The sequence below is a fragment of the Elephas maximus genome, chromosome 24, assembly GCF_024166365.1.
Source record: "Elephas maximus indicus isolate mEleMax1 chromosome 24, mEleMax1 primary haplotype, whole genome shotgun sequence".
Lineage (NCBI taxonomy): Eukaryota > Metazoa > Chordata > Mammalia > Proboscidea > Elephantidae > Elephas > Elephas maximus.
Window position 1 is genome coordinate 20,781,792 of NC_064842.1, and position 14,043 is coordinate 20,795,834.

At 39.0% G+C, this 14,043-nt stretch overlaps 1 protein-coding gene across 6 annotated transcripts in view; it reads right to left on the reverse strand.

Moving 5' to 3' along the window:
* The window catches only part of SDCCAG8 (SHH signaling and ciliogenesis regulator SDCCAG8), a 242,418-nt gene that overhangs the window by 53,401 nt on the left and 174,974 nt on the right, over positions 1-14,043 (reverse strand). Inside the window, exon 17 of one of the 6 annotated variants that reach the window (XM_049868128.1) lies at positions 3,145-4,381. The exons of 4 other annotated variants lie outside the window; for them this stretch is intronic. In XM_049868128.1, coding sequence (XP_049724085.1) covers positions 4,378-4,381 — 4 coding nt within the window. In that variant the 3' untranslated portion in view covers positions 3,145-4,377. Of the gene's footprint in view, positions 1-3,144; positions 4,382-5,942; positions 12,597-14,043 lie in introns of those variants that run through there. One more of the 6 variants, XM_049868127.1, reaches the window with a different exon arrangement.

The window sequence follows — 14,043 nt, forward strand, 5'->3', positions numbered from 1 at the left end:
ATTCAGTTCTTAGTGAATTCCTCATGATTCAACATAGTTTTATGCACTGGGACTTCAGAGATTGAAAACACATGCTTCTCATTAAAGATCTCACAATCTAAGGAGAGAGAAAGACATAAAACACCATGAAATACAGAATTCTAAGTGCTAGAAAATAAGGGTATTACTACAAACAACAGGGAGTGACTAACTGCCTAGAACTAGGGAATGTTAACCACTAGTGGGAGCTCAAGTTTTCTGCAAACCTTAACAGTTTCCAGCCCCTCAACCCTCACCCCTGGAAGAGTAATTCTGATGAGAAATGTCTAGAGATGTTTCAACAAACAGATGCAGTACCGGAGGTATTCATTCTTCTCTGTCAAGAACTTTGGAAGACAGCTTCCTAGTTAATTGGCTGTAAGAGGTCCATATTTGTGCCCATTCCAAAGGTTTTAAGTTTTCACTAGTATTTCCATGATATTATTTTAATTAAAATTAATTTAAGCTTTAAAAATAATGAATCACTTCGAAGACTTACCAAGTCTTTTAACATATTAATGTGCATTTTGAATCTCCAAAATGTGAATAGTTCATGCAATGTGTCCTCAAACTACAACATTATGCAATTCTTTCTTTAAAGACCATCTTGTAGGACTGGGTGTCCATAGAACACATTTGGAAAAATTATGCCCCACCTATTTAACCCAGAAAAAACCCAGTGCCGTCGAGTCGATTCCGACTCATAGCGACCCACCTATTTAGGTCACTGCAAATGTTGCAATGGAATGAAGAGCGAGTTAGGTAAAACATTTTCTTTTGTGTGTGTGTCAAGCAACCATGTACAATCATCATCTTGATAAATACCATGTCCTAAAAAAGGAAAATGAATGGATGCTTGCATCAACACACACACACACACACAACAACAACAACAACAAAAGGAAAGGTGGAAGGATTATATTCATTTAATTGAGAGAGGGAGGGTTGTTGTTCATTACTTGCTGACTTGTTTATTCACTACTTAGGAATGATCCCTAATACATTCACAGTACCTCTTAAGAATTAGGCATGGGCTTTTAACCCAAGAATTTATCTGAACCTATTTTGAAACCATCCGCATCTTCAGCAGTGCAGCCCCCTAGGGAAGCCCTTCTGTGACTTTGTGTAAGGAGTAGACCAGCTCCCCTTTTGAGAAAGCAGGGCTACAGCTCCAGGCATCCTCAACCGGGCAGCAGGTCACTTGGAACTTGCACCTGAGGGGTGATTCTCTAGACTGAATGTGGCCACTGCTTTTACTGCCATGCACACTGGGGCAATGTTTGCTTGGTATAAGAACATTCCACTGGCCCAGCTCCTGGCTGGTGTGAGGCTGGGCTTCTTAACCTAGGGGATGAGAAAGCAGAAAGGAACAGAAAAAGTTCCCTTCTTCTGCCTTCAGGTTGGTCTCTTTCTGATAGAAATGGAAAGATTGTGTGAAAAACGCAGCTCCTTCTTATAAAACCAGTTATTATATTGCATACTCTCATTTATCTGACTCTAGTAGTTCCTTTCGAAGTAGAATAGAAGCTCTGGGAACGGATCACCACTTATGCTGATCACCCAATTCGCCAACACTTTCCTTTTCTCTCTGTAAGATGTAATGAATAATGTCCAGGGCACACTCGATATGTGTGGCCAATGGCCGCTACTCCCTAAGACAACCGTGCACTTCTGCTCCCACCAGTTATGTTATACTTCTGAAAGTCAGTTGTATTTTCTTTTATGCTGCTGACATAAACATAATTTAATGGTTAGTGAGCTCAGAAATATGATTGTTTAAAAACGTAGAATGATTTAGAAAAACTCAGTAAATGTGTTTTCTTAAAAAAAAAGTCTCAAATTACCATGTTTTACTCAAATAACGCACTCTTTTATGTTTGTTTGCTAACCTTGCCCTCCCCCCATGAGGTATTTTCATAAGCACGCTATGCTAATTTCTTTTTACAGCAGCATGTTAAAAAAATTGGTATATCAGTGTTTATGAAAATACCTCACAGAGGTGGGAGGGCACGGTTGGCAAACAAATGTAGAGGGCGTGTGTTACTTGTGTAAAAACATGGTAGGTGTTAATGAGAGAACTGTAAAAAACTTTATGGGGAGGGGTTCATTAAAATAGAGAATTCTGTATGGAGGCTGCTTCCCAGTGTCTTTAAGTATCCTCATTTGGCTTAAAGAAACCAAAATTGGTACAAAAAAAGATACAGGTTTATGCAGGAAAAACAATGTGGCACTCCAAATCAGGTTGTCCACACACAAAGAAAACGCCTTGACCCAACATACATCACTTGTTATGATTTCCTGACCTTCCAATTAACCATCCTACTTTTGACCTCAAGCTCAATGGATAAGACAGCTTCGACTTAAAATGTAATTATTTACCTCCATTTATCATTTTCCTTTTGATTATTAGTATTACCCCACCTCCCTGCTTCTGGGAACATACAAACCACGTATGTATGTACAGTAGAAAATACTAGACCAGATGTCAGAAAACAGATTCTAGTCATTACCTGGACCATAGCCTTGGAAGTCACTTTACCTTGCTGGGCCTCAGTTTTCTCATCTATAATGTGTGTGTATGTGTTAGGGGTAGGGATGGAGGGTGAGTGGTAGGTTATGAAACGGAGTCAGACTAGATTATCTCTCCAGTCTCCTCTGGTTCTTTAAAATGCTATTCTGTGCAATTCAACTCATATATGACAGGCAGCATTCCTTAAAGCTTTTATTAGTTTTTAAGGATATATTACATAAAAAAAATTGAAGAAAAAATATCATTTTTAATGTTGAAAATGAGTAAATTTACTCGGGAAGGGTAAAAATATACAGGAATTTTAATTAAGAAGAAGAAAATACAAAGTTAACTTACTTTATACATAGATTAAAATAAAATTTAAATTACCAATATAAAATTGATAAATGATATCATTGTTATTTGAGAATAGGAAAAAATTTGTAAGATGTGACACTTTAAATGTCCATGCTAGCTTCAATGAAAAACATTTGGAAGAAGTTATTTTTATTAGTTTACAGTTCCAAAATTAATTACAAAGCTATAGTTCTGGGTTTAGTTCTGAGAATAACATGCAATATAAAGTTGTTTAAATAATTTCTAGTATTAATTTTAATTTTACAAATACAAAACTCAAAACAATTACCAGTTGACATCAAATTCTTAGGAGAAAATACAGGGGCAGTGCTGCTGGGACTAGCTTTTAACAATGGATGAGCTAATATAACAAGAGCACAAAAACAGTAAAACACAAAATGAAATGGGATCTCATAAAAATTAAAAACTTTTGTTCACCAAAAGACTTTACCAAAAAAGTGAAAAGACAAGCTATCAACAAGAATATCTTCATAAACCATACATCTGATAAGAACCTAATAACCAAAATATACATAAAACGTCAATGACTTAACAACAAAAAGACAAATAACCGAGACATATAGGCAAAGGACTTGAATAGGTATTTCCCCAAAGAGGACATTCAAATGGCTGCCAAACACATGAAAAGATGCTCAGCATCATTAGCCATCAGAGAGATGACAATCAAAAGTACAGTGAGATTCCATTTAACTTCCACTAGCATGTCTAAGATAAAAAATAAATAAAAAACGAAAATAACAAATCTTGGTGAGGATGTGGGAAAATTGGAACCCTTATCCATTGCTTGTGGGAATGCAAAATTGTACAGCAGTTGTGGAAAACAGTGTGGCAGTTCCTAAAAAAACTAAAAACAGAACTATCATATGACCCAGCAATTCCACTCCTAGGTATATACCCAGAAGACATGAAAGCAGAGACTCAATCAGACACTTGTACACCAACATTCATTGCAGCACTAGTCACAATAGCCAAAAGGTGGAAATAACCTAAATTTCCATCAACAAATGAATGGATAAACAAAATGTGGTACATACATATGATGGAATACTACTCAGCCAGTTAGAGAAATGAAGTCTTGATACCCGTTACAATATGGTTGGAGCTTGAAAACATTATGCTGAGTGAAGTAAGTCAACCACAAAAAGGACAAATACTGTATGACTTCACTTACATAAAAAGACAAGAACAGGCAAATGTATAAAGTTAAATTGGCAAAAACTGTGTGATATATTTACAACAACAACATCAACAACAAAAAAGAATAGTTGCTGAGGCTGCTTATGTACAACCAAACACCTCATGGGATTCAGTTCTTGGCTTGGAGGTTTAGGGTCATGGTTTCACGAGATATCCCAGTTAATAGGCCTAATAACGTGTTTAATGGTTCTGTTCTACCTCCTAGTTGGTTGCATAGTGCCTGGGGTCTTAGAAGCTTGCAAGCGGCCATCCAAGCCACAACAATTGGAATCTATTCACCTGAAACATCAGAGAAAGAAAGTCAGGAATACGAGGAGGAAATGGAATGAATGGCTGATTGCCCCCCTTCCGCCCTTTTGCCATGTGACCAGAACTGGATGGTGCCTGGCTACTATTACTGAACATTTTGGTCAAAGAGGCTATAGAAGAATTCTAATCAAAAGAAGGAAAATGCAGACCATAATTTAAAATTCTTATGGATTCCAGTCTTTCTGGAGCCATGGAGGCTGGAGGAATGCCCAAAACTACTGCCCTGAGATAATCTTTAAACCTTAAACCAAAAACATCCCCTTAAGTCTTCTTAAACCAAACAATAGTTTAGCTTAACAAGTAAAGAATGTCTGCCTTTAAGACAGGGAGCAAAGGCCCTGAGATCAGAGGGTGCCTGTTTGAGAAATAGTGAAGAGACTGCTGTGGTTAGAGGAGAAGCAAGTAAAAGAGAAATAGGCTATATCATCAGAGAGGTAATAGGGTAAGACAGAAAACAGAGGAGCCCCCAAATCTGCAAACAAAGTAACAAGAAATGGGCCAGGGCACAGAAACAAAGCCATTCCCCAGAACAACGGGGCAGGGTATCTAAAAACAGCCCATAAACTTCTTTAAAGTTGCCTTTCAGAAGCAAATGGGGAAGACCAGGCCCAGGGACAGGCACAGAACATCCACCTGTGGCTGCCGTGTGACCTTCCACCAGGGGCAGTGAGGGGCCATAGCCCCAGCCGGGGAATTGAACCCAGAGAGCAGCAGACTGTGCAGGCGTGACACCCCATAATAAGTCCTGCTTCGAACCCCAGAGGCCTCCAGGACAGGAGCTATCTTGGAAAGCTGCTGCGCAAGCACCTTAGTTAACATATTCCCGCCTGTGCCTATGAATAAACATGAATCTTTTCCTGCCCATTAACTTTTAAAAACTCAGGCCCATCTTTTGTTTTCTGACAGGAGGGTAAACTTTGCTCTAGGCCCTCCTTGTCTCAGCTTGCGAGCCTTTTCAATAAAGCTTTGATCCTGTGGAAAACTACGTTCCTTACCTGCTCATTCTTGACCAGTGAGAAGCAAGAACCTTATTCCGGTAACGTCTTGAGCATTAATTATGCTCTTTTAAGATGTATATGAGATCAAATTGATAACAGCAACTTGAAGATTAGATAGTAATCTGTGAGTTCATGTTAATGGGGGAGGAACAACTCAGCAAAGAGGGTAAGAATGGCCGCACAACTCGAAGAATGTAATGAATGTCACTGAATTGTACATGTGGAAACTCTTGAATTGGTGTGTGTGCTGCTGTGTATATTCTCAAAAACGAAAAGATAAAATAAAGTATAAAAAAAACAAAACAAAAACAATTACTGGTTGAAAAAAATGAACTGCCCCAAGAAACAAATGCATTCTTCTTTAAAATCTAACTGCAACAGAGCTAAAATGAAAAGTCACAACTGTATTTCTTTATCAGAAATGTAGCTTGTCAAAAACATGTTCGTAGATAAAAAGAAAAGTACTGGAGAGAACTGCTTAACATACTGTTTTTATATTTCTTTCTAAAATGAATAATTAGAATGGTGCCTAAATACCCTCGCATCATAAAAGTTATATAACTTAGACTTGCATACAATGATAAGAAATTTAAATGTAAACAGCCTTCATCTTTTAAAAGAACCACGTGCCATTTGTGAATGGGGAAAATAATGTTAAGTGTACTATTCAGTTTATATGCTGCCTGAGTCTATATCAAGTTTTCTTTTATGATTCAGCTATTCCAAGAGTTCCAAGAGTCTGAAAATATTTCATTAAAAATTAATGTGTCATCCACACAAATGGCAAATATTGAAAAATGGGAATATAAATAAAAATAGTAAGTCTCCTAATACTGAAGAGGAAGAAAGGCTGCAGGGGGAGGAGAGCATGTGAGAGGGAGAGAGATTTTAAACATCCGGTTTCTATTTTGGACCGTTTATGGAAACAGACAGACACAGCAAGCCGAAGCCAAATATATTCTCGGGCTCTGACAGGATTTGTTTTCTGTCTTGTCATTATTTTTACTATATTCTTCCTAATAATATTTCTCCAGTATTCTAGATTTCCTAACGGACAATACCAGTCTCATTAAGAGCTTACAAATGAGAGGAAGAGAACTCCGCAGAGCCTCCAGGCACCGTCCTGTCGCCGGGCTGTCTAGCACGGCTGCTAGCTGGGGGGCTGAAGCTTTCCCAGGCGCTCTTCAGTACAAAGGCGCAGACCAGGGCAACTTAACCTCCCTATCCTACGCTACCTTCTCAAATGCCTTCGAATGATTTCCTTAGGAACCAACACAAGATCTCTGCTTGAGGAACAAGTAGCTGGTCTATTACAAAAAGGTAAAGGCAATGATGAATCAATGATGCCTTTTGAGCTAATGCTGGTACAGAGGCAACAAACCCGCTCCAGGTGTGTCCTCTTTGTTTGCTCTTTGTATAAGAAATGTTGCATATTAAGTAGCAAACAAGTACCTACTTCTTCTATCTCACTGCTTTCAATTTAAATGCCACTGAGAGAAAGTCACATTGCTAACCAAGCAAGTGGTCCTGAGGATACACTAGTCCCTATGTTAAAACACAATAGAGCTCCCCTACACCAAAGATAATGACAGGACTATTTTGAAAATATGAAAGATTTGTTTAATGCAGACTCTAAAAACATCGTTTTGCATCAAAATAAGTGTCCCTCTTCATTACACACTGATTATTTCTTATAGAATTTAAATTGTACATAAAATTATAATTGTGCCTTGTTTAATGCAAATTGATTGTCTCAATTATTGGGAAAGGATTTGAATTTTAATGGACTATTTTGCTGGAGATGTGCCAAGCAAATCAGCAAAAACTCTAGTAGCTCTAGATGTGGAGGTACACAGCCAAACATTTATCTAAATCAGGAAGGACAATGTGGCCTCCAGAACTGATGCTACAGTGGTTCAAAAAGGTTAGTAAGCTTTTTGCTGTGAAAAGGAAGCCAGCCGTTAACTTTCAGAATTCGAAGGTTCTGTGACAGTGAGGCTGTAATTTGGTTTCTTCTCTCTGAAAAATTGGGGAAATCTACAGATTAGTAGTAGGAAGGGCTTTTTTTTTTTTTTTTTTTTAATGTTCTTTCCTTCTAATGATTAGGCTATTTATGAGAATCACAGCTTTACCCTGAATGTAAAATGGACGTACAATTCAGTGACACTGTGTTACCCAGGCACTGAGACACCCTTGAATGTTACATGTGAACAACTGAGGGAAAGGCCTCCCCAAGATGTTGGCAGCAGATGCATTCCGGCTGCGCACCACATACCGGTAGTTTCTGCTTGACATATCTCCTCTAACAAATCCAGTATCATGAAGTCAAACAAATCTTCTCCATACTTATAAAAATGGGCAAGAGCAGACCTCAACCGTTTTGCTACCCAGATGGCTGCAACGTTTTTATAGTTAAATTGCAACCAGTCATGCCGGAGGTATCAGGGCACATCTGCCCCTAATTGCAGCCTTCCAAGGTCTTTTTCTCAAACCCTCAGCCTCAAAGACACTGTTGATATAGGTGTAAAAGTCTCCTCTGGGTAGAATATGATGAACCATATCCCTCAATTATAAACCATCATGGATTTAGTTTAACTGCTATCAAACTGAGATAATTGAGGAATTGAAAATACAAGATTTTAATCACTTCAATATTGAAAGAGACTATTTCTGTCCTGAAAAACTGGCACTATTAATTTAGGCACCATACAGATGTTATATACAGACATACAGATGTTATGTACGGAGTATAAATTAAGACTTGGGCCAGTGAATACAGATTTCTCCTATTCATCCAACTTCCTGAATGAATTTCTGTGATGCTAAAGAATCAAGCCAAATATAAGGCACTTCTTTCTATAACGAAGTCCAGAAGGGGCAATACATTACGATCAGCTACAGTTGTGATTTGTTTCTTCCTCAGTGCTGATCTGGCTTACATAAAACAACCTCAGTGTTAAGATAGCTCAAAGTCTACATGTCCTAGATTTTTTTTTTTTTTAAGGAACCCAGAGATTTCTGGCAACTAGGTGTTTGATGAAGAGTCCATGTTTCACAATGAGTAAGTCTCAGATTTTGGGTAATACAGCTTACCAGAGTGAATTTTAATAAAATGCCACACCCCAGCATACCATTTCACTATGTAAGAGCACAAAATTTGGCCACATGTGGATATTCTAGAAATGAAGAGTGAAGGCAAATCAACAGAACCATGTAAAAGAGGGAAAGGAATGTAAAGGTGAGAGGAATAATAGGCAAAGGAGGAGGAGGAGATTAAAAAAAAAAGCGCAAATAAACAGCACTAGGTGGTTAGAAACAATTCAGCATGAATAGCATGTTTGGCATCTTAATACCCATCCGTCCCCTGTACCCACACTTGCAGAGAACTGGTTGAGCTTCACTTAGCAGCCAGAGTCAGCAATACATCAGCTAGATGGAGGCCTACTTTCTTTTAATGATGCATTTGCTTAGCATATAAAACACAAAAATTTGCATTTAGTGGAAAAGAGTTACTCAAGAGCCACTTGTTATGGCTTTTCTATATTTATAACAAATGCCCTTGAAATACCTGTTTTTGAAACTGCTGCTTATTTCCCAGGGGTGAAAAGGGGAAATGGTTCTGCCCATCTCACACAAAAAATTTATTTCATGGATAATAGCTATTTCTGAAAAAGAAATTAATTTCTAAAAAACACAAGCCCAGAAAATATCACTACATATCATTAAGATACTATCACAAAACCAAATATTTTCTCAGTTTAAACCTAACTTTTATTTCTTTATATCACCTTGTCTTCCTCTCCATATGAAAGATCAATAACTACATTTCTTAGTCCCTCTTTATTGTTTTAATGTTGTCTTCTTTTACATAATGACATTGCTGTTTCCTGTTTTGAGCATTTTTTTATCATGATTTATTTTTGTGATTTCCCTATCTGGTTTGATATCTGATTGCTCTGTCCAGTGTTCTAGTCTTGGGCTGATATCTGATATTATCGATTTTCTAACCAGAAAACTCTTCTTTAGTATTTCTTGTACTTTTGGTTTGGTTTTTACAAATTCCCTAAACTTTCGTTTATCTGGAAATGCTCTAGTTTCACCTTCATATTTGAGAGACAGTTTTGCTGGATAGATGATTCTTGGCTGGCAATTTTTTTCCTTCAATGCTTTATATAAGTCATCCTATTGCCTTCTTGCCTACATGGTTTCTGCCGAGTAGTCCGAGCTTATTCTTGACTGTCCTTTGTAGGTGACTTTTCGTTTATCTCTGGCTGCTCTTAAAATTCTCTGTCTCTGGTTTTGGCAGGTTTGATTATAATAAGTCTTGGTGACTTTAAGATCTACCTTATGTGGAGTTCAGTGAACATCTTGGATAGATATCCTCTCATTTTTCACGATATCAGGGAAGTTTTCTGCCAACAAATCGTCAACAATCCTCTGTGTATTTTCTGTTGTCCCTCCCTGTTCTGGTATTCCAATCACTCATAGGATATTTCTCTTGATACACTCCCACATGATTCTTAGGGTCTCTTTATTTTTTAAATTCTTTTATCTGATTTTTCTTCAAATATATTGGTGCCAAGTGCTTTATCTTCAGTTTCACCAATTCTGCCCTCCCCTTGCTCAATTCTGCTCCTCTGACTTTCTATTGAGTTGTCTAATTCTGTAATTTTATTGTTTTAATCTTCTGAATTTCTGATTGCTGCCTCTCAATGGATCCTTGCAGCTTATTAAATTTTTCATTATGTTCTTGAATAACCTTTTTAATTTCTTCACCTGCTCTATCTGTGTGTTCCTTGGCTTGTTCTGCGTATTGCCAGATCTCCTTCCTCATCTCATTCCTGATGTCTTGAAGAGTTCTGTACATTAATCTTTTGTATTCTGCATCCGGTAATTCCAGGAAGTCACCTTTATCCAGAAGATCCCTTGATTCTTTGTTTTGAGAGCTTGTTGAAGCAATCATGGTCTGCTTCTTTATGTGATTTGATATTGACTGTTGTCTCTGATCCATCTATAAGTTATTGTATTACTTTATGTTTGCTTACTGTATCTTAGTTTCTTGCTTTGTTTTGCCCAAGTAGGTTGTTTGAGTGAGCTAGCTTGATTATTTTCACCTTGAAGCTCTAACGTCCTGTCACCATATGGCTAGAGCTGATACCAGGTATATGAGCCTAGGAGTCCACTCCCTTTTCTTGTATGGATTCAGCGCAGGTGTCCAGGTAGTTAGTCATCAAGTGTGCAGTACAGGCTCTGTCCTACAGTCTTAGAGGGGCAGGGGTGATTGGCATAGGTACCGGTATCTGGTTGTAGCAGGGGGTCACGCTCTGAACAAGGCAGCGGGCTGACAACTGTCCCCCAAGTGTCTGTGAGGAAAGCGTGTCCCTGTTCCCTACAGCACACAGGTGGGTGGGTTCTGCAGATGGACCTTGGGCACCCAATGCTTTTGGTTGTAAGGACTGGGAGATACCAGTTATCCTTGGACCCCTGTTGCAGGAGGCTGGGTGACCTGAGTGGAGCCACCAGTCCTTAGGCCCCTGATGTGGGTAGGTGAGGACCTGCTTAATAGGCAAAGTTGTCAAACATCAAACACCCACCTCTCTACCACACATCTGAAACAGTTGCAGTGTGCCTATTCTTCTAAAATAGGCTCACACAGGTCATGCGGGGGGAAAGGTATTCAGAGTCCATGGACCATTTATGCTTGGACAAGAGCCGCTTCTGTCCTGAGCTCCTCAGGTTAGTGGAGTTGGCAGATTATCTTTTCCCCCAATTGTGAATTTATTTCTTCTCCAAGGCCGGGAGAATGGCTCAGAGTGCTCAGCAGGACGCATCTCAGGCCCAGGGAAATCAACAGCCACTGAAGCCAGCTTCGGAGCTGGGGGCATGGTAAAATATACGCAAATACTTAGCTTTTGCCGAGGGCGCCGTTCTTCTCTGGTTCCGGAGGTTTGAGTAGGCTGTGCGGCTGGCTGTTTCTCCCTGAGGAAACTGCAGCTGAACTGGCTGTTTCTCCCTGGGGAACCTGCTGCTGAACGCTACTACCAGCCCACTCCCAGGAATGGCGCCTGAGGGATCCCGGTGATTCAGGTCTGGCAACTCCTCTCAGCTTCTGAACCATCTCTCCCTCCTCCTGCCACTCAGTCTGTTTTCTAACTTTGCCTTTGATGTTCAGGGCTCCTAGCTTGTCATAAATATAACCGTTTCACTTGTTTTTTTCAGGTCTTTGTTGTAAGAGGGTTCACTGGAAGCATCTGACTACTCCTCCATCTTGGCCCTGCCTCCCGAATATTTTCTTTAATCTGTTAAATTTCCATCACTAGCAGTATGCGTGCCATACAAGGCCAAAGCAATGCCTGAAGTCTCTTTCCCCACTAAATATATGCATTCAACTAAGCAAAGAGAAACAATTTTAAAAATGACTCAAAAGCATTGCTCTTCTTATGTAATCACTTCAGAAGTTATTTTGTTCAAAATTATCAAAGAAACATCAAAAACAACATGGTGTCCCACAAAGGAATTAATTCATCATGTTCCATTGATTCTAGATTTCAATCTTTTGTGCGACATCAAGTAGTAAAAGAGCCCAATGAACATTATTGTCAAAAGGACTGCACATATATACTCAATTCACCAAGTAGCCCTCCCACCATTGCAGAGAATTCCAGCAATTCTTCCTTTAACTGACCAATAGACTCTCTGACAGACAGAATTAACCTCCCTTCCCAAGTGAGGTGAAAAATGTCTGGCTTGGAACAAAACTCCACAAAAGCAGCTTAGAACTAAGTATTTCTTGAGATGAATGTGAGGGTCTTGGAGTCCCCTCTATCAGCTTTATAGGAAAGCCTACTCTTTTGCTTTTTCTTTTTAATTGCTGTATTTTTCATTTAATAATGATATACAATTAAGTTTAAACTGCCAAATCAAACCCAAGAACTTTAACAAAAACACCTTGCTTTCTATGCATCAGCCAGGTTTAGAAACTCATTTAAGTTTCATAACAATTCTATGAGGTGAGGACTCTTTATTTTCTTTTTATTTTACAGATGAGGAAGCTGAGTCACTGAGAGGTGAAGTAGCTTGTCCAAGGTCCACGGCAGGTTCAGTCATGGGGCTGGGATTAGAACCCAGGAAGAATGGCTTCAGAAACTGCATATTTTAACTGCTATGCACATATGACCCATTAGTAACTACAAAAAAAAAAAAAAACTTTTAGAAGTTCATTTAGTCTTACTGTAACCTTGGCAGAGCTCTGAGGCATAGCATTAGCCTGAAAAGCTCCCAGAAGAGAATTTGACCTTAGACGTAACATTGCCACCAGTGAGTTGGAATGGGAAAATCAGGAAGGATGCCTCAGAAACTGGGAATCTGGGCACCGAGAGTCCATGCTGGTTCAGATGCTGGCTTGTTGGGGAGCCTTGCATAGGCTCTACAGCACTGTGATTAAAAGCATGAGCTCTGGCAGCTGACCATCTTGCATTTCAAGACTGCTGATACACATATTAGCTATGCGACCTTGGGTAAGTTATAGAACCTCTCAGAGCCTCAGTTTCCCCATCTAAATAGGAGACAATACTATCTCAATAGAATTGCTCTGATGATTAAAATGGACTCTGCTGCAGATTCTTCAAGTATAAAACTAGAGATTTACAAGGTCCTGTGTACTTCACAAATATTGTGAGTCAGTGATTGGATTGATTATAATAATAATTGATTATAGTTGATAATAATAATAATACCCCACTATATTTACATACAACATCATGATAAACAGAGAAAAGACTGAAATTGTTAAGGATTTCATTTTACTCAGATCTACAATCAACGTCCATGGAAACCGCAGTCGAGAAATAAAATGACATATTGCATTGAGGCAAATCTGCAGCAAAAGACCTTTTTAAAGTGTTAAAAAGCAAAGGTGTCACTCTGAAGACTAGGGTCCTCCTGACCCGGGCCACGGTATTTTCAATAGCCTTATATGCATGTGAAAGCTGGACAATGAATAAGGAAGACCAAAGAAGGATTGATGCCTTTGAATTATGGTGTTGGCAAAGAATATTGGACATGCCATGGACTGCCAGAAGTAAGGACATCATGCTTGGTAAAACAGAAGGTCAACCAAAAAGATGAAGACCCTCAATGAAATGGATTGACATAGTGGCTGCAACAATGGGCTCAAACATTGCAATGATTGTGAGGATGGCACAGGACTGGGCAGTGTTTCATTCTGTTGTACACAGGGTCACTGTGAGTTGGAACCCACTCAATGGCATCTAACAACAACAACAACATATTTACATGGAGTCCCTGGGTGGTACAAACAGTTAACGAACTTGGCTACTAACCATAAGATTGGAGGTTCAAGTCCACACAGAGATGCTTTGGAAGAAAGGCCTTGTTATCTACTTCTGAAAAATCAACAATTAAAATCTCTGTGGAGCACAGTCCTACTCTGACACACGTGGGGTCACCATGAGTTGGAGCTGAGTCCATGGTAACTGGTAACTGGCACATTTACACAGAACTTATGTTTTTAAAAAAAAATTTATACACATAGTCTTATTTGACCCTCTAACTATTCTGCATGGTACTTAATCCCTATTTCATGGATAAGGAAGTTGAGTCTGAAAGAGTTTA